Consider the following 18,627-nt stretch of genomic DNA (forward strand, 5'->3'; position numbering starts at 1 on the left):
CCTTGGCCTCCCGAAGTGTTAAGATTACAGGTGTGAGCCACTGCACCTGGCCTGTTTTCAACTGATAATATTTTCATGTGGTGTCAAAACCTTAAAAGAGTATGCATTTATTTTGTATACTCCCCATTTTTGCTATTGTTGTTATACATTTTACTTCTACATACATTATAAATTCTTCTATATATTGGTATATTTGTTTTACATAATTATCTCTTAAGGAGAATAAAAAATTAGAAAAGATCTTTTCTATAGTTGCCCACATAGTTACCATTTTTAGTGCTTTTTATCCTTTGTATAGGTAGATCCAGATTCCCATCTGATTTGGTTTTCTTCCAACCTGAAGAACTTCCTTTAGAGTTTTCTGTAGTGTAGGTCTGTTCTTACCTTTTGATTTGTCTGACAAAGTCTATTTCCCTCTTCATTTTTAAATATATTTTTCCTAGATTGCTAATGTTTCTTTCTCTCTTTTTTTTTTTTTTTTTGAGACAGAGTCTCACCCTGTTGCCCAGGCTGGAGTTCAGTGGCACAATCTCGGCTCACTGAAACTTCTGCCTCCCGGGTTCAAATGATTCTCCTATCTCAGCTTCCTGAGTAGCTGGGAGTACAGGCACCCACTACCACACCCAGTTAATTTTTGTATTTTTAATAGAGTTTCTCCATGTTGGCCAGGCTGGTCTTGAACTCCTGACCTCAAGTGATCTGCCCACCGCGGCCTCCCAAAGTGCTGGGATTACATGAGCCACCACACCTGGCCAGCTAATGTTTTTCTTTTGGTACTTTGTAAATGTCTCCATTCTGTGTGGCTTGCATAATTTCTGATGAAAAGTCTGTTGTCACTTTTATCTTGGCACTTTTTTGTTTGTTTGTTTCTTTTTGAGACAGGGTCTTGCTCTGTTGCCCAGGTTAAAGTGCAGTGGTATGATCATAACTCACTGAAGCCCCAAACTTCTGGACTCAAGCAGTCTTTCCACGTCAGCCTCTCGAGTAGCTGGGACTACAGTCATGCACCACCATGCCCAGCTAATTAAAAAAAATTTTTCTTTTTGTAGAGACAAGGTCTTACCGTGTTGCCCAGGCTGATCTCAAACCCCTGGGCTCACGTGATCCTCCTGCCTCAGCCTCCCAAAGCACTGAAATTACAGGCATGAGCCACTGTGCCCAGCTGTCATTCTTTTCTTTATACTTCTATATGTGATGTGCCTTTCCCTTCCTCTTGTCTGCTTTCAGATTTTCCCTTTATGACTGGTTTTAGCAATTTGATTATGATGTGCCTTGGTTTGTTGGGTTTTTTTTTTTAAAGTTTATTATGTCTGGGATTCATTAAACATCTTGGACATATGGGCTTATAGTTTTCATAAAAATTGGAGACTTCTTTGGCTATTTCTTCAGATATTTTTCTGTCTCCCTCCCCTTTTTGGAGATTCCAATTTCACATTGTTAGATCATTTGATATTGCCCAAAAATGAAGCTCTGGGTTGTTTGTTTTAGGTCTTCTTTCAGTCTGGTTATTTCTACTGCCATGTATTCAAGTTTCCTGATGTTTCCCTCTTCAGTGTATCCCTGCTGTTAATCCAATCCCATGTGATTCACTTTTTTTTTCAGACGGGGTCTTGCCGAGTCTGGTCCTTGAGCTTACTGGGCTCAAGTGATCCTCTTGCCTCAGTCTCCCAAGTAGCTGGGGTTGACTCACTTTTATATCTTCAGTTTCTCCTCATTATCGCCTGTTTTCCTCTACCTTCTATAATATACGGCATGAATTTACACTAGCCTTTTTGAACATCGTGTCTGCTCATTCTATCATTCTTTTCATTTCTGGATCTGTGTCTATTTGTTGATCTGTCTCCTGGCTATGGGTCATTCTTTCCTTGCTTCATTTCATGCCTTTTATGGTGGTTCTTTCCTCAGCTGCAGATAGTTTCCCCTCATGCACATGCAGAACAATACTTGACCAGAGTTTCAAGGACCCCTCTTTAGAGCGCTGGAGCTCTTCTGTTGTACAGCAGCTGCTCTCCAGCATGTCACGTCACAGATTCCAGCTGCCCTGGCCTCCCTCAGGATTATGACTGTGTTAGGACTTTTATGGACACTGAACTTTTGTCACTCCAAAGTTTTGGGCTTAGTTATTATTCCTCCTTCCCCACACATGTTCAAAATAGGTCAAATGGGCCAGGCTCGGTGGCTAACACCTGTAATCCTAGCACTTTGGGAGGCCAAGGCGGGCAGATCATTTGAGGTCAGGAGTTCAAGACCAGCCTGGCCAACATGGTGAAACCCCATCTCTACTAAAAATAGAAAATTTAGCTGGGCATGGTGGCACGCACCTGTAATCCCAGCTACTTGAGAGGCTGAGGCAGGAGAATCGCTTGAAACTGGGAGGCAGAGGTTGCAATGAGCTGAGATCACACTGCTGCACTCTAGCCTGGGTTACAGAGCAAGACTCTGTCTCAAAAAAAAAAAAAAAAAAAAAAAAAATAGGGCAAGTGTCTTAAGAGAGAGATCGGTTGTATGTCTGCTGTGGGTTCTCTCAGTTGGGTTTTGTTTCCTAAGTGCCACAGTACTGCACAAGATTGCCATTTTGACCCTAGCCACATCCTCCAATGTGACTCTTACAGACTTTTGATTGAGAGCCTAGTAGGTGTCTGTGGTGTCTGTTTTCACAGCACTATAAATTGTGTTCTTTAGATTTTTTAAAAATAAGGGTGGGGTCCCACTATGTTGCCCAGGCTGGTTTCGAACTCCTGATCTCAAGCAATCCTCCTATGTCAGTCTTCCAAAGTGCTGGGATTATAGGCATGAGCCACTGCACCTGTTCTTCAGATTTTTTGAGCCTAGCTCTGTAACCTCTTGCCCCAAGCAGGTTCAAGATCTGGTAGAGGCCTTGTGTGGAAAATCAGTTGCATATTGGTTTCAGGCCCCCTTCTCCATAGAAGTACTTTATCTATTAAACATAATGATACTATGAGAGATTTCACTCAACCTCTCTGAGCTAGCCCCTTCCTCCTTGTCTTAGACCTTCACAAATGTTCCTGGGGGAAAACTGGCTTTGCACTTGGTTTCTTCTAACTTCTAATCTGTTGTACATGACCACCAGAAACTCTGATGGTTTCACGTTCCTTCTGCTTGGGTCAAGTCCAGTCTTCAGTCTAAGCCCAAAAGCATTACATATCCCTGAAAAGAAAATGATCAGCAATCATTAGTTCAGCTAAGACAGGCTCTTGCTCTCTAGAATTTTAGTTCATATGGTCCTTGTTACTTCCATAGTTCCCCAGTGTCTTTACAAATGATTTCATGATTTGTTCTTTTTTCTTTCCAGTTTTGCATCAAGAATGCAGGTTGCAGTAGACATAATACTTTCCTTTTGTGTGTGTGACGTACTACACTCTACTCAGAAGTGGAAGCCAAATGAAACAGTTTAAGACCACGTTTTCTACCTAGAGCATATCATTGCTCCTCTATTCATTGTAATTTCCCTTCTTTGAGTTCATGGTTTATGACTTTGCCACCTACCAGTCTCCAGTCTGAAATGGAATGCTGTGCTAGAGCCTTTGGCTTTGGCAAGCCTAGGTTTTTCACTACCGGGGACTGGTCTAGGCCTGATTTGCATTCCAGTGTTGCATTCATTTTTGTAGGACCAGGACTAAAACCTCCAGAGGAACGGACAATGGAATACCTAGAAGAGGTTGCAATTACTTTTGCCAAAGGACTAGCTGATAAGAAGATTTCTCCAAAGAGAAACAAGGGATTGGTGGAGAGTGAGTATCATTGTTAAAGAACAAAGGCAAAGCTTCTTTCCTGGAAATTTAATTTTATTTGCTATAGATTCAAAATGAGGAAGTAGTAAATGCATTATTTGCTCAAAGCATAAAGTCAGCCTTAGGAGGCGTAACAACTCCTCAACTTTACGCTAGCCAGTTAAAGCCAATTTTAAAAACCTTTTTTTTTCCTTATGATGACCCTTGAGCCATAGAAAACTTTTCATTTTAGAAAATGTTAAGCACAAACACAAAAAGACTAGATAATAGTGTTATAAACACTCATGTACCCAAGGCCCAGCTTTAACATTCATCAATTAGCATGTTTAAGGTAATGCATAGGTTGAAATTTATATTGTGTGTATCAGCATAAAGAGCAGTTCTTGCAGATAGCTAGAATTACTTCATTTCTACAGAGTTTAGAGGATAAACTAACAGGGAATCTAGGCTCTTTATAGTAAATATCTAAAAGCATTTTATTTTACAGAATTGACAGCGTATGCCATGACTATTCCATTTGTCAGGCAACAGGTTTACAAAAAAGTGGAAGAAAAAGTGCGAAAGCAGACTAAAGGCCTATATCCTGCACCTCTGAAAATAATTGATGTGAGTCTTACCCAATATTCCCAGTTTTCTCATATTTCCTTCCTTTCTATAGATCACTCCTCCTTATTGCCATTCTGGACCATGTATGTTCAGTACTAGATTTCTTAATTCTGCTATTAAAGTAGAATTAATCCTTACCAAAAATAAGGGAAGGGCATAGCAAGCTGTAAGGACTCATATAAAGTGATGTATTTGGGGAAAATCAATGCTGGACTTACTCATTGGTTGATGCATTTAAATCTATCAGTAACAAACCAGCAAACCAGGAAAGGAACCTAAGTCATATCAGTATAACAAGGCCATTAGAGTGTCAGGCACTAACCAAAAAGTAATTGAAACAAAATTGATGGCTCTATTCTATTCTTGGTCAACATCATTGTCAGTGCCTAAAATCCCTCAAGGACTTCTTCATTGTAATTATAAAAAAGATGTAATGATGTAGAGAAGCTCTGCAAAAGATCAATGAGGATAATTAAAATGATCACAGGGTTCAAGAAATCTCTTAACAGTAGACTTTAAAACTTAGAACTTTTCAGTTGGGAAAGTCAAAGATTAAGAGAGCATATAACCAAAGACTTCACAATTGGTGAATGGGTCAGTCAACAAGTATATTTTGAGCAGAAGGCACCAAAGCACATAAAATATGAAACATGCCCCCACCCGCCTTCATCTCACAGGCTGGACTGGGGATGTTAGACACGTATATGTGTTAAGGCAGATAGCCTTGTAAGAGATATAAGGCAGCATAAGATTAATGCCAAATAATTGGGACAGAGGAGGCAGCAATTACCATGAGACAAAGAGATCAGTAAGTGCCTCATGGGATCTGACCTGAACCCTGAAAGCTGGGTGGAGGATAGGTGAAGGGAAAGTATTGCCAAGGAGGGAGGGCATTTAGAGCAAAGTTATGGAAGCTGGAAAACAGGCTCTTCAAGGAACATTAGTGAGACCAGTGTTTGTGGGAGATAATGAGATGTTAGTGTGAAGAAAAGCAGATTGAAGCTAGATTTTTAAAGGCTGGTAATAATGAATTGAGAAATTTTACCTTTGTCTGATAAAGATTATAGAGAGCCATTTGCATGGTAGTGGGTAAAAATGGTTTCGAAGGAGAGACAAAGTACAGCAGTGGATTAGCAAACTGTCTTAGTAATTCAGGCTTGAACTTTGAATAAGGCCCTGTGATATAATAGTAAAGTAAAAATATGAAAGCAGCAACAGGCTTGCCAAAGAGAGGTTATGAGTTAGGTTCAGATATATTGAGTTCAGATATTATGGGAAATTCAAGCAACAGCAGTTTAGACAGAGAAGTCAGAGTTAGAGATGTCAGTTTGCTTATTTTTAAAAATTTGTCATTCCCGTAAATTATGATAGTGAGTAAGTACAGGGTCATTTTTTTCATCTTTTATACTTGCCATTGTACTTAGGATAGTACTTATCCCAAATGTTACACTGAATTTTGTAGAGTTCATGATTAATGTGATAAACTAGGTCACGTATCTGAGGGAGAAAGCGTAGGGAGCTAAAAGGGCTGAAAGTGGAAGTTCAGGATCTGCCTACATTTGAAGATCAGGAGAGAAGCCAGAAGAGTAATTCAAGCTTTGTCTTTCCTTCTCCTTCCGTGTTATGCTAGATTTAGCAGTAGCCTCAAAGATGGAGAATTAAGTCAATCGAGGGCAGCCGGATCCTCAGTCCTCTTCTCTTTCTCATTCTAGTCTAGACTTTTGACTTACTCTTTGAGGACTAGCAACACTGGCAATTTTATTTAGCATTATTGTACATCTCGCCAATTTATTCCAACACTGAGCAAGTGCTTTATATGTTTTTAGGTGGTAAAGACTGGAATTGAGCAAGGGAGTGATGCTGGTTATCTCTCTGAATCTCAGGTAAACTTATTTCCTTTCAATGTTTTATTAGTTAAAGGAAAACTAAAGATCCAATCTTCTGTATAAAGCTGAAAAAGGAAAAAAATACCCAAAGCCTAGTAAGAATTTTTTTCTTCCAGTGCTTATCATCTCTTATGATTAATCTCAGTGAGCAAGTGGATGCTAAGAATACCCTAATGGGTCCGGGCATGGTGGTTTACCCCTGTAATCCCAACATTCTGGGAGGCCGAGGTGGGCAGATCGCTTGAGCTTGAGTTCAAGATCAGCATGGGCAACATGGCCAAACCCCATCTTTACAAAAACTACAAAAATTAGCCAGGCATGGTAGCATGCGCCTGTAATCCCAGCTACTTGCAGGGCTGAGGCAGGAGAATTGTTTGAGTCCAGGAGGTTAAGGCTGCAGTGAGCTAAGTAAGATCGCACCACTGCATTCCAGCCTCGGTGACAAAGTGAGACCCTGTCTCCAAAAAAAAAAAAAAAAGAAAGGAAAAAAAAGAAAAAACCCTTTGGTCTGCAGAGGTTTGAACTTATCCTCAGTAATAAGGTTGTCACTACAAAGGACAAGAACATAGTTATAATCCTTTCAAAACAAGTCACTTGGGTGTTTTTTGTTCTGCACTTGGGCAGGTTTTATTGAGACAAAATGAATACAAAGATAGAAAAATATTTTTCTTATATGTTAGGGCCTAGAGATGATGAAACTGAATTTTTTGGTAAATTGGAAAATGAAAGGAAGTATCTTGTACCCACTAAAAGGCAAAGACAGAAGAGATGTATGTACCAGCTTTACCCATGTACTTTTCTAGCAACTTGGTGATGTTGCAGATTTAAGTGATTTGTGTTTGTTTTTAAGTTTTAAACGATCATTGAAGAATGGTTGCTCTTTTATCAAGTTGAATATCTCTTATCCAAAATGTTTGGGACTAAAAACATTTCAGATTTCAGACTTTTTCAGACAGTGGAATATTTGCATATATATGATGGAGAGATCTTGGGAATGGGATCAGAGTCTAAACATGAAATTAATTTCATATACACATTATATACCACATAGCCTGATGGTAATATTGTACATTATTTTTAATAACTTTTTACATAAAACAGTTTTGACTGCAGCTCATAACATGTGTAATATCTTGCCCATGACATCATGTTGGCACTCAAAAAGTTTTGGATTTTGGAGCATTTTGGATTTTGGATTTTCAGATTAACGATGCTCAACCTGTAAAAGGACCAAAAAAAAAAAATATCTGAAGAGCTCAGGACAGGTACCAGAAAAACACTTCTGGTACTAGATGTTTTGTTGGGCATTTCTGATTTTTTTTAAAATATAACCAAGTGCACATAAACATACATACAGAACAATTGAGGAATAAGTTTCACGAATCAGTAACTGTCTTCACTGTGTGCATTGTGCTCGGTATCCTCTGTGTATTCCTCTTTTTATGTATATAATGCTTATTGCCACTCACTCAATTTCTGACCATTGATAAATCTTTTGCCCACGTTTGAAAATCACTGGTTTATTAGATAAAACGTCCTGTATCAAGATGAGTAAAGCATTGATTGTGTTATCATTTTACGTTCTATTGGGTCATGAAAGCAACTTTATTAGAGGGATTCTTTTGAAATGCTCTTTGTAACCATGTAATCTTACCAGTATATCCTAATGATATTAATAATAGCTAATCTTGAGACCCTGGTCATTTTACTAGTGTTCTCATTTAATCCCCTAGAACAATACTGTAAAATGGGTATTGTTTTTCCCATTTTTAAGGATGAAGAAAGCTTCACAATGGGGCAGTGGCAGAGACAGGATCTGTCAAATCCTAAATGTTATGGCTTTAACCACCACGTTGAGACTTTTTCTCCATAAATTAGGCTACTTTTTAAAGTGGTAAATCCCACGTGGGCAGCCTGCTACAGTAGAAAAAGAACTGGAGTTCGAGGCTGGGCGCGGTGGCTCACGCCTGTAATCCTAGCACTTTGGGAGGCCAAGGCGGGTGGATCACGAGGTCAGGAGATCAAGACCATCCTGGCTAACACGGTGAAACCCCGTCTCTACTAAAAATACAAAAAATTAGCCGGGCGTGGTGGCGGGCACCTTAGTCCCAGCTACTCGGGAGGCTGAGGCAGGAGAATGGTGTGAACCTGGGAGGCGGAGGTTGTAGTGAGCGGAGATCGCGCCACTGCCCTCCAGCCTGCGTGACAGTGCGAGACTCCATCTCAAACTAAAAAAAACAATAGAACTGGAGTTCGGAATCATACTATCTTGGTTCAAGTTCCATTTCTGCCACTTTGAGGCCATATGGTTTTGAGCAAAGTCGCTCCATTTCTTTGGACCTCCTCTTCCCAATCTGTAAAATGAGAGGGTTGGTTTGAGATGATTGTGGAGGCTCGTTCTGGCCCTGAGACTCTAGTTTTATGAAAAAGGTTACCACACCTCTGGTGTAAAAAAGCTGAGAGCTTAGTTATATCCAAAACTTTCTTCAATACAGTAGTCGGAAAGTGCTCCAGATGAGACAAGTAAAGAAAAGACACATCAGTGAGAGACAGACTTCTGCAGCACTGAACCCCCAACCTCCCCCACATCCCCAGGAACTCAGGCTTCACATGCATTACTTCTGCTTTTCAGAGGAACCTGAACTGAAGGAATCCATATAACCTAGACTGTGAAGTTCTACCTTTTCTCATTCCCTTTTACTTTTCAGAAATTTGGAGAGCTTGTAATGACCAAAGAATCAAAGGCCTTGATGGGACTCTACCATGGTCAGGTCCTGTGCAAGAAGAATAAATTTGGAGCTCCACAGAAGGATGTTAAGTAAGTTAAACTCTACCCAGGAAGCCCTTGTGAATTTTATTGTGTGCAAAGCTCACAGAGGCTTTGAAGATCTATAGAGCTAGATCTATATCTTAATTCCGTCTTGCCCTCAACCTCTTCTTTCCTGGGCACATTTGAGCCCTTATGTCTACTAAAAACTTTTTGGCTTTCAAAGTTCTGCCTGTTCTGAGTTTTTTCCAAACCCCTCTGGTCATTCCTATAGAGGCTTTCTTGTCACGTATTGATGTCGCCTAGAAATCTGGTTTAGGTCTCCCTTCCCAAACCACACACTCCCTCTGCACTGTTCAGTGGTCATCTCTCTCCCTGTGATTTGAGATGCCATCTCTGGGAACTCACACTTCTTCCTCATTAAAAAACATAAAACCTCATTGTAACTGTTAAAATCTTGTCCTTCTTTTAGCTTACAACCTAAGTATTGGAAAGTCTGTTTGCCTCTTTCATGTGTATTGCCATAAGCCAGCCTTTTTCCATATTATGCTGCCTAATAGCTCTTCAGAGTCTATGTTTAATGATGCCCCTAAACTTACCTTGTAGCTCTGTGGTTCTCAGTGTGGACAATTTTGCCCCCCAGGGGGACATTTGACAATGCCTGGGAACATTTTTGGTTGTCACAACTAGGGAGGGAGGGATGCTACTGGCATCTGTGAGTGGAGGCCAGGGATGCTGCTAACCATCCTATATACACAGATAGTACCTGCCATAAAGAAATACCCAGTTTGAAATGTCAGTAGTGCTGAGGTTGAGCTGTTCTAGCTGAACTGCTGTGGGGGATTTCAGAGAAGCAGCTAATGATACTACCTTCTCCATCCTCTCACCTTTAATGAGATTACAAATATACAAAATAAAATGGATAAGAAGTCTGAGTGAAACAGGTAAGATTCTAACCAAGAGGGCTGATTTCCAGTTACAATCTGAAATACAACCTTAACTGCTTCTCTCAGACATTTAGTGACTGCTATCAATCCCATCTGAAGAGCCAATTGCACTTGTTCCACCTAACATTGATAGTACCTTGCATTTGATGAGCGGGGTAAATTACTTCCATGTTGCAGGAGAAAAATTACAGCCTCTTAAACCTGTATCTCTTTACACATTCTACAAAAATCAGACAGATTAATAAGGAAAACAAAGCCACCCATTCCCTGTGCACAGCATAAATAGAAGGCAGAGAAGCATCCTGCAAAATTACAAAACCTAGACACACCGACTTCTACCCCTCCCCACCACATCCCTCCATGTACACAAAGAATGCTGTCAATTAAAGAAACTGCACTTTGCAGCAGAAGAGGGTACTCTTAAATTAAGAAACCTAGTGTCTTAATTTATTATTAACTCCAGACTCCTCTTGCCTAAGCATTTATTGTTGTATGGCGATAGTACACATCTCCATGTAACCATAAAATACCCCTTGGAGAAGGTGGTATTGTGTAGTAAGTACACAAAAAAGAAAGACAGCACCTGCAAAAAGGCAATATAAGAAAAAAAGAGAAAATGAGAATCAGAATACTTGAGTTTTTGAAAATTCTGTCCCCCAAAAAACAACCACAATGCAGAAGAAGACTATAACAGAACACTACCAAACTTGATTTAAATGTTCTTGAATCAGCATTTGCAGAAGAGAAAAAAAGCTACCTTGAATAAAAAATTTTAAAACTCAGAACTTTAATGGACAGAAAAACAGGATAAATGTAGGAGTTGACCTAACTTGGGAAAGATATTGAAGAAAAAGGTAGCATCATCTTAGAAATGAAGAATAAGTTATAAGTACCCAAGGCAGAATATTTTTAACTGAAAATTGAATAATGAACATTGTAGATAGGGTGTCCTCCTTCCTGCTTTCCCAGTTGTCAGTAATTCTTCTACTTTCATCTCTCTAGGCCACTTCCCCCTTGCCTTGGATGAGAACTGGAATTCCTTATCAATGGATAAGGAATAAGATTACAAATTAATCTTTCATATGAATAATGCATTCCATCAGTTCTAATAAGTGAAGAGCAGTACTTGTGAAAAAAAGAAAAATGCTGAGCTACAAATTAGTATACAGACAAGGTGCCATGTTATGCATTCTTCAAATCACAACATTTCTTTGTAACCAACCCTCAAAAGTTCATGTCACCCAGCAGTTGGCTTATAAAGCGTCATGGACCATAGATGTTAGCCTGCTGGGTAATTACACAAGTGGGTCATTTTGGGGGTACAGAAGATGTTTACCAGAAGGATTCCGTAGATTGTGAAGTGTGTTAATTTAACTCTACATTGTTGTAGACAAATATTAAACAACTATAAAGCCATCATGAAAATTCTGGTGTTAATGAAGCAGAGCATAACAGTTAAGAAATGAGTGATATTTTAGCTGTGGACTCTGTTATAACAAAAAAGCTTTAAAGACAGTTTTAGATTTTACTATTATTGTTACAGCTAAAGTTTACATTCCAGCAAATGCCCTCCCATCAAACAAACAAACAAAAAACAACCTAGCAAATAATGCATTCTTTTTCTCCTTTCAAAAAAACTATCATAAATAAGATTATAAGATACTGTTTTGTGTTTATGGGATTTTTTTGGTTGGAGGAGGGGGGCAGGTTTGCTTTTTTAGAGACAGTGTCTCATTCTGTCACGCAGGCTGGAGTGCAATGGCATAATCACGGCTCACCATAACTCCTGGGCTCAAGCAGTCTTCCCACCTCTGTCTCCTGTGTAGCTGAGACTAGAGGCGCACACCACCACACCCGGCTGATTTTCAAATAATTTGTAGAGATGAGTTCTTGCTAAGTTGCCCAGGCTGGTCTCAAAATCCTGGCCTCAAGCAGTCCTCCTGCCTCAGCCTCCGAAAGCACTAGGATTATAGGCATGGGCCACCATGCTTGGCCTGTACGATATGTTTCAACATAAAACGAATCCTTCCGTATGGATTCTGTAGCTTGTACTTTTTACTCAGTGATATGACTTGGAGATGTAGATTGATACATATCAGGTAACTCCTTCATTTTAATCCCCTATTGATGAATTACTCGCTGTTACCAATTTTTCATTACAAACATTATTATACAGCTGTTCATCACAGCATGTCATCTTGTATTTAAGTGCATCTCTGTAAAGTAGATAATGACAAGTAGAATTACTAGGTTATAGAGTATGCAGTTCTTGGTTCTAACAAAACCAAAGAACCCCCCCCAAAGTAGGACAAAGTGTACTTCCATCAACCATGCATGAAAGAACCAATTTTTTGTACATCCTAACTGATACTTGGCCAGGTGCAGTGCCTCAGGCCTGTAATCCCAGCACTTTGGGAGTCCTAGGTGGGTGGATCACCTGAGGTCAGGAGTTCGAGACCAGCCTGGCCAACATGGTGAAACCCCATCTCTACTAAAAATACAAAAATTATCTGGGTGTGGTGGCAGGCACCTGTAATCCCAACTACTCAGGAGGCTGAGACAGGAGGATCATTTGAACGGGGAGGCGGAGGTTGCAGTGAGCCGAGATCACACCATTGCACTCCAGCCTGGGCAGCAAGAGTGAAACTCCATCTTAAAAAAAAAAAATGCCAGTCTGATGTATCTCATTTTAATTTGCATCACCCCAATTATTAGGGAAATTGAACATCTTTTTATTATTATTATTTTCTTAATAGAGATGAGGTCTCACTGTGTTGCCCAGGCTGATTTCGAACTCCTGAGCTCAAGCGATCCTCCCTCCTAGGCCTCCTAAAGTGTTAGGATTACAGGCATGAGCTATCATGTCTGGCTGAAATTGAGCATCTTTATTGACAATTTGTTTTGTTCTTTTATGAATTGCTTTATATCCCTTGCCCATTTTATTTGGTTGTCTTTTTAAATTGATATATGCATGTTCTATTTTTCCAGTAGTATCCTTTGTCTGCTATATATGTCACAAATTCTTCCCATTCTATGGTTGTCTTAATTTTGTGGGGTCATTTGTCAAACGGAATTTTTTTTTTTTTTTTTTTTTTAGATGGAGTTTCGCTCTGTCACCCAGGCTGGAATGCAGTGGCACAATCTCAGCTCACTGCAACCTCCGCCTCCCAGGTTCAAGTGATTCTCCTGCCTCAGCCTCTTGAGTAGCTGGGATTACAGGTGCGCACCACCACACCCGGCTAATTTTTCTATTTTTGTATTTTGGTGAGGTTGGTCTTGAACTCCTGACCTTATGATCTGCCTTCCTCGGCCTCCCAAATTGCTGGGAATACAGGCGTAAGCGACTGTGCCTGGCCAAAACAGAAATTTTTAATTTTGATGTAGCAAATGTATCAATCTTTTTTTTTCAGTCCCTATTTTTTGTTTCTCTACTGTATTTTCTCATTGTCCCGCAGTTACTTCTCACTCACCATGTAAATATTTGTACTATTACAAAGCTGCATTTAGAAGATGCTCCTAGGACTTGAAGTTAGATTTCCTTTTCAGGACTTTAGTGTGATTTTTAAACATTATAATCAGAATGGTTAGGAATGAAACTTTATCCTTCATTACAACTGTAATTGGAATAACAATGCTGTAAACTTGGGCTTCTTTTATGAAGAGATTCTTTAAAAATTTTTCTTAGTTATTTACTGTGTAAATATGGCAAATTATTCCAGAACTATAGGGAACTAAAATGAATAAGCAGATAATGATCTCTGGTCCTCAAAAGGCTTCGAATTTAATTGAGGAGACAAATAATGGACACAAAGCCATTCCAGAATACTGTGGGGTAAATCAAGTGGTCCTGAGAAGTTCTAGAGGAATTCAGGGGCAAAAAAAGGTAGCATTGTGCATATGTGGAGGTGTTTAAGGAAGGGGTAAGGTCTGGAAGCAAAGAGACTGTGGAGGAGACTTTGAACTCATCCAGACAAGGAGTGATAAAGGCACAGATTTTGGGGGAAATGAAAGATTACACGATGGCTCACACCTGTAATCCCAGCTCTTTGAGAGGCTCATGTGCAAGGATCATTTGAGGCCAGGCCAGGAGTTTGAGACCAGCCTGGGCATCATAGTGAGACCCTATCTCTACAAAAAAACTTAAAAATTAGCCAGGAGTGGTGATACACACCTTTAGTCCGAGCTACTCAGGAGACTGAGGCGGAAGGATCACTTGTACCCAGGAGTTCAAGGCTGCAGTGAGCCTAGGATTATACCACTGTACTCCAGCCTGGGTGAGGGAGCAAAACCATGTCTCTCAAAAAAAGAAAGAAAGATGACTGGCCGGGCGCGGTGGCTTAAGCCTGTAATCCCAGCACTTTGGGAGGCCGAGACGGGCGGATCACGAGGTCAGGATATCGAGACCATCCTGGCTAACACGGTGAAACCCCGTCTCTACTACAAAATACAAAAAACTAGCCGGGCGAGGTGGCGGGCGCCTGTAGTCCCAGCTGCTCGGGAGGCTGAGGCAGGAGAATGGCGTAAACCCAGGAGGCGAAGCTTGCAGGGAGCTGAGATCCGGCCACTGCACTCCAGCCTGGGCGACAGCAAAACTGTCTCAAAAAAAAAAAAAAAAAAAAACCACAAAGAAAGATGACTGGCAGATAGTCAAAATCACTAACAAATAAGTTGTTCAATAAGAAAAGAGGTTGGTCTTTTTGGGCATATCACTGCAAGTTGGCTTTTGTTCGGAAAAAAAAAATACTCATGTTGACTTAAACATAAACTGGTTGTTTTGTTTTCAGTGATTCCGAAGCATGATTGAAGATTAGTATAATTCTATCTTGGGTAGACCAGTTCTTTTAGACCTGGTGGGTTTTTGCACTTAACTTTTAAAATCAATCATTTAGACTTGGTGGGTTTTTGCACTTAACTTTTAAAATCAATCATTTATTAAAGCTGTGTTTTTAATAAATAATTATTTGAAACACCTTATAGTTGTGCCTGCATTAGTTGATTTATTGAATAACTTAGGCAATCTTCCACTTTTACTGAAATGATTGAGATCAGTTTACCGAAAGTCATTTCATCCTTTCCTTGCAGGCATCTGGCTATTCTTGGTGCAGGGCTGATGGGAGCAGGCATCGCCCAAGTCTCCGTAGATAAGGGGCTAAAGACTATACTTAAAGATGCCACCCTCACTGGGCTAGACCGAGGACAGCAACAAGTGTTCAAAGGGTAAGCCTGCTCTCTCTCTTTGCAAGAGTTAGAATGTCCATTTTTTCTTGGTTGGTTGGTTTTTGTGGTGGCTTGGTGGGTTTTTTGTTTGTTTTTGTCATCACAGATTCCTTTTTCCTGAACATAGTAAGTTCTAGATACTCCATAGTGAAGCCAAGTTTCTTTTGATTTTTAGAAATGCCAGTTCCTTCTTTGACTTCGTTTTGTTACAGATATTGTAGACAATTAACATCCTTGGAGTCTAGTCTTTGAATACAGAAGGGAAAATCTTATCTAGTAGATACTTGTTAATGCCATTTTACACTTTAGTATCAGGCCTGCGGATTTTGATACAGTTTGCATGTAATTGCTCTATTGTTAAGGACTATTGAAACGGCATGACTGTCTCTGCTGAGAAGACTGAGTGAGGTTAGGATGTAAGGAAATGGGCGGTAACTGCAGGGGCAAGGCAGGGCCAGGATCAGGACTCTTGAGCCTTGTATTTCCTGACTGGCATTACAGAGAGAAGCCGTAAACTGATTCCTCCACAGTGTCTGTGGCTTTACAGACTATCTCCATCTTACCTCTGAATTAATAAAGGGGGAATATTATTCCCCCTCCTCACCTCCTGCCTCTGTCACCACCACACACATACTGCCTGTTTTGCACAGGGAAAGATGGAGCAGCAGCTTGGCCAAATGGGGGGTTGGTTTGATCAGTTTTCTGCTCACATTTAGTGGACAAGCTGGCTGCACTTAAACCATCCTGCATGTGAGTTTTAGCTGAGTGAGCTTTTTTGTTTCTTAAATGGATTAGATAGCTTAAGCATGTTGTTATCCCTTTTCTGCAGAGAAACTCACATATTGCTGCCATAATGCTAACCAGGATCTGGCAGGTTTCATCATGTTGGCAGATTATTGTAAGATAACAAGTTGTAGTAGAAGATTCTGACCAAAAAAATGGCATGTGCTATATAGCAGCAGTGCCCTGAAACTAGCATGCAAGCATCCCAAACAGCATTCCATGCCGTCACCAAAGTAAGAAATTGTTGCTCTAAAATAATTTCCTCCCCCAATCTCTCTTGAATAGTGTCCTGGGTTCCCCTTTTTGTCGTAGAAACATTAAGTTCTGGTGAGTGCTGCTCACCACACGGCTGACTTGGGACATAATAGTTCCTGTCCTCTCTTGGGAATAGTTTAATCGGGCATTAGAATTAGAGCAACTAATAATGTTTTGAATGCTGACAAGTATCTTGTTTGCTGACTGCTGTCCTGATTATCAAAAACAAAAGGTTTGAGCCGATACTTTTAAAACCTTATTTGATGTTTTTGTTTCTTTTCAGACAGAGTCTCACTTTGTTGCCCAGGCTGGAGCACAATGGTGCGATCTTGGCTCACTGCAACCTCTGCCTCCCGGGTTCAAGCAATTCTCCTGCCTCAGCCTCACAAATAGCTGAGACTACAGGCATGCGCCACCACGCACAGCTGATTTTTTTTTTTTTTTTTTTGAGACGGAGTCTCGCTCTATCGCCCAGGCTGGAGTGCAGTGGCCGGATCTCAGCTCGCTGCAAGCTCCACCTCTCGGGTTTACCCCATTCTCCTGCCTCAGCCTCCCGAGTAGCTGGGACTACAGGCGACCCACCACCTCGCTTGGCTAGTTTTTTGTATTTTGTAGTAGAGACAGGGTTTCACCATGTTAGCCAGGATGGTCTCGATCTCCTGACCTCGTGATCCACCCGACTCGGCCTCCCAAAGTGCTGGGATTACAGGCTTGAGCCACCGTGCCCAGCCTGATTTTTGTTTTTCTTGTAGAGATGGGATTTCACCATGTTGGCCAGGCTGGTCTTGAACTCCTGGCCTCAAGTGATCCACCCGCTGCAGCCTCCCACAGTGCTGGGATTACAGGTGTGAGCCACCATGCCCGGCCCTTAAGACCTTATTTGAATACTTTGTATTTATCTTGTGGCCTTAATTTTTCTTTTGGTTAAGGAAATTAGTGAATGGGGTTTAGCTTCATTCTTCATTTAGAGGAAAACTCTAGGTGATTCATTCTGAAAGTGTGGTCAGATGGAATCTAAGAGAGCCTGCTTCCCTTGGCAACAAAAAATAATCAGTTAAATGACTTAATAACAGGAATCCTTTTCTGCTCCCTATGGGAAAAAAGAAACCTTGAGATATTATTTTATGTAATCAGTGCAATGTGCTACTAGGTAATGAGTGGGAAGTAGATGGAGAATATAGGAAATAATGCTTGGTCTCTGTTCTTTAGAAGACTACAACTACAGGCCGGGCGTGGTGGCTCACGCCTGTAATCCCACCACTTTGGGAAGCCGAGGCAGATGGATCATGAGGTCAGGAGTTCAAGACCAGCCTGGCCAAGATGGTGAAACCCTATCTCGACTGAAAAAAAAATAAATTAGCCAGGCACGGTGGTTGGCGCCTATAATCCCAGCTACTCAGAAGGCTTAGGCAGAGAATTGTTTGAACCCAGGAGACAGAGGTTGCAGTGAGCCGAGATCGTGCCACTGCACTCCAGCCTGGGCAACAGAGCAAGACTCCGTCCCAAAAAAAAAAAAAAGAAGAAGATTACAACTACAGAATAACATAAAATTATATATTTGCGATAAGCAAATATAAAACCATGTGGTCTCAGACACACTTTGGCTGCTTCCCCTGTCATAGGTAGAGAATTACCAGAACTGCTCTTTTGTTTTGCCATTCTAGTATTCATGTTATTTACTCCTCTTGGCAAATTTAACTGGTTTAAGAGTGATTTAGTTTATGTAAGTTGGGCATTTGGAGGCATTCTATGGTAGAAAGAATGTGTACTTGGGAGTTAATATGTCTGAATTCTAGCACCCTCCCTTCTCAAGCTATTTGACCATAGGTCCCTCTGAGACTCTTTAAACAACTCGAAAGTCTCCCTCAGAATGGGAGTAATAGAACAACTACCTCACAGAGTTGGTGAAAAACACATGTGTGCTCTGGCCCATGGACACTCAAGTAAACATTAGTTTCCTTTTCTTCCCATCTAACTAGGAATGTGTTTTTTCTAGATTAAATGACAAAGTGAAGAAGAAAGCTCTAACATCATTTGAAAGGGATTCCATCTTCAGCAACTTGACTGGGCAGCTTGATTACCAAGGTTTTGAAAAGGCCGACATGGTGATTGAAGCTGTGTTTGAGGACCTTAGTCTTAAGCACAGAGTGCTAAAGGAAGTAGAAGCGGTAAGCAAGGGGCTGTTATACTTGAATCCTAGTGTAGTGAACAGAAAACAGAGATTTTTTTTTTAAAGGAGCTATAGGAAACTCATGGTTGCTTTTAAAAAAGGACTATTCAAAGACTGGGCATGGTGGCTCACGCCTGTAATCCCAGCAGTTTGGGAGGCTGAGGCGGGCGGATCACGAGGTCAGGAGTTCGAGACCAGACTGGCCAATATGGTGAAACCCCATCTTTACTACAAAATACAAAAA

General features: G+C 40.7%; 2 protein-coding genes across 3 annotated transcripts in view; one reads left to right on the forward strand and one right to left on the reverse strand.

Moving 5' to 3' along the window:
• Positions 1 to 18,627, forward strand: part of HADHA (hydroxyacyl-CoA dehydrogenase trifunctional multienzyme complex subunit alpha) — a 57,911-nt gene that overhangs the window by 28,945 nt on the left and 10,339 nt on the right. The window contains exons 8-13 of the mRNA XM_005576349.4: positions 3,630 to 3,752; positions 4,240 to 4,358; positions 6,185 to 6,241; positions 8,953 to 9,062; positions 15,041 to 15,175; positions 18,210 to 18,381. Of these exons, the coding sequence (XP_005576406.1) occupies positions 3,630 to 3,752; positions 4,240 to 4,358; positions 6,185 to 6,241; positions 8,953 to 9,062; positions 15,041 to 15,175; positions 18,210 to 18,381 (716 nt within the window). The remainder of the gene's footprint in view (positions 1 to 3,629; positions 3,753 to 4,239; positions 4,359 to 6,184; positions 6,242 to 8,952; positions 9,063 to 15,040; positions 15,176 to 18,209; positions 18,382 to 18,627) is intronic.
• The window catches only part of GAREM2 (GRB2 associated regulator of MAPK1 subtype 2), a 75,323-nt gene that overhangs the window by 28,601 nt on the left and 28,095 nt on the right, over positions 1 to 18,627 (reverse strand). The window lies entirely within an intron of this gene.

Source organism: Macaca fascicularis, chromosome 13 (genome assembly GCF_037993035.2).
Source record: "Macaca fascicularis isolate 582-1 chromosome 13, T2T-MFA8v1.1".
Classification (NCBI taxonomy): Eukaryota; Metazoa; Chordata; class Mammalia; order Primates; family Cercopithecidae; genus Macaca; species Macaca fascicularis.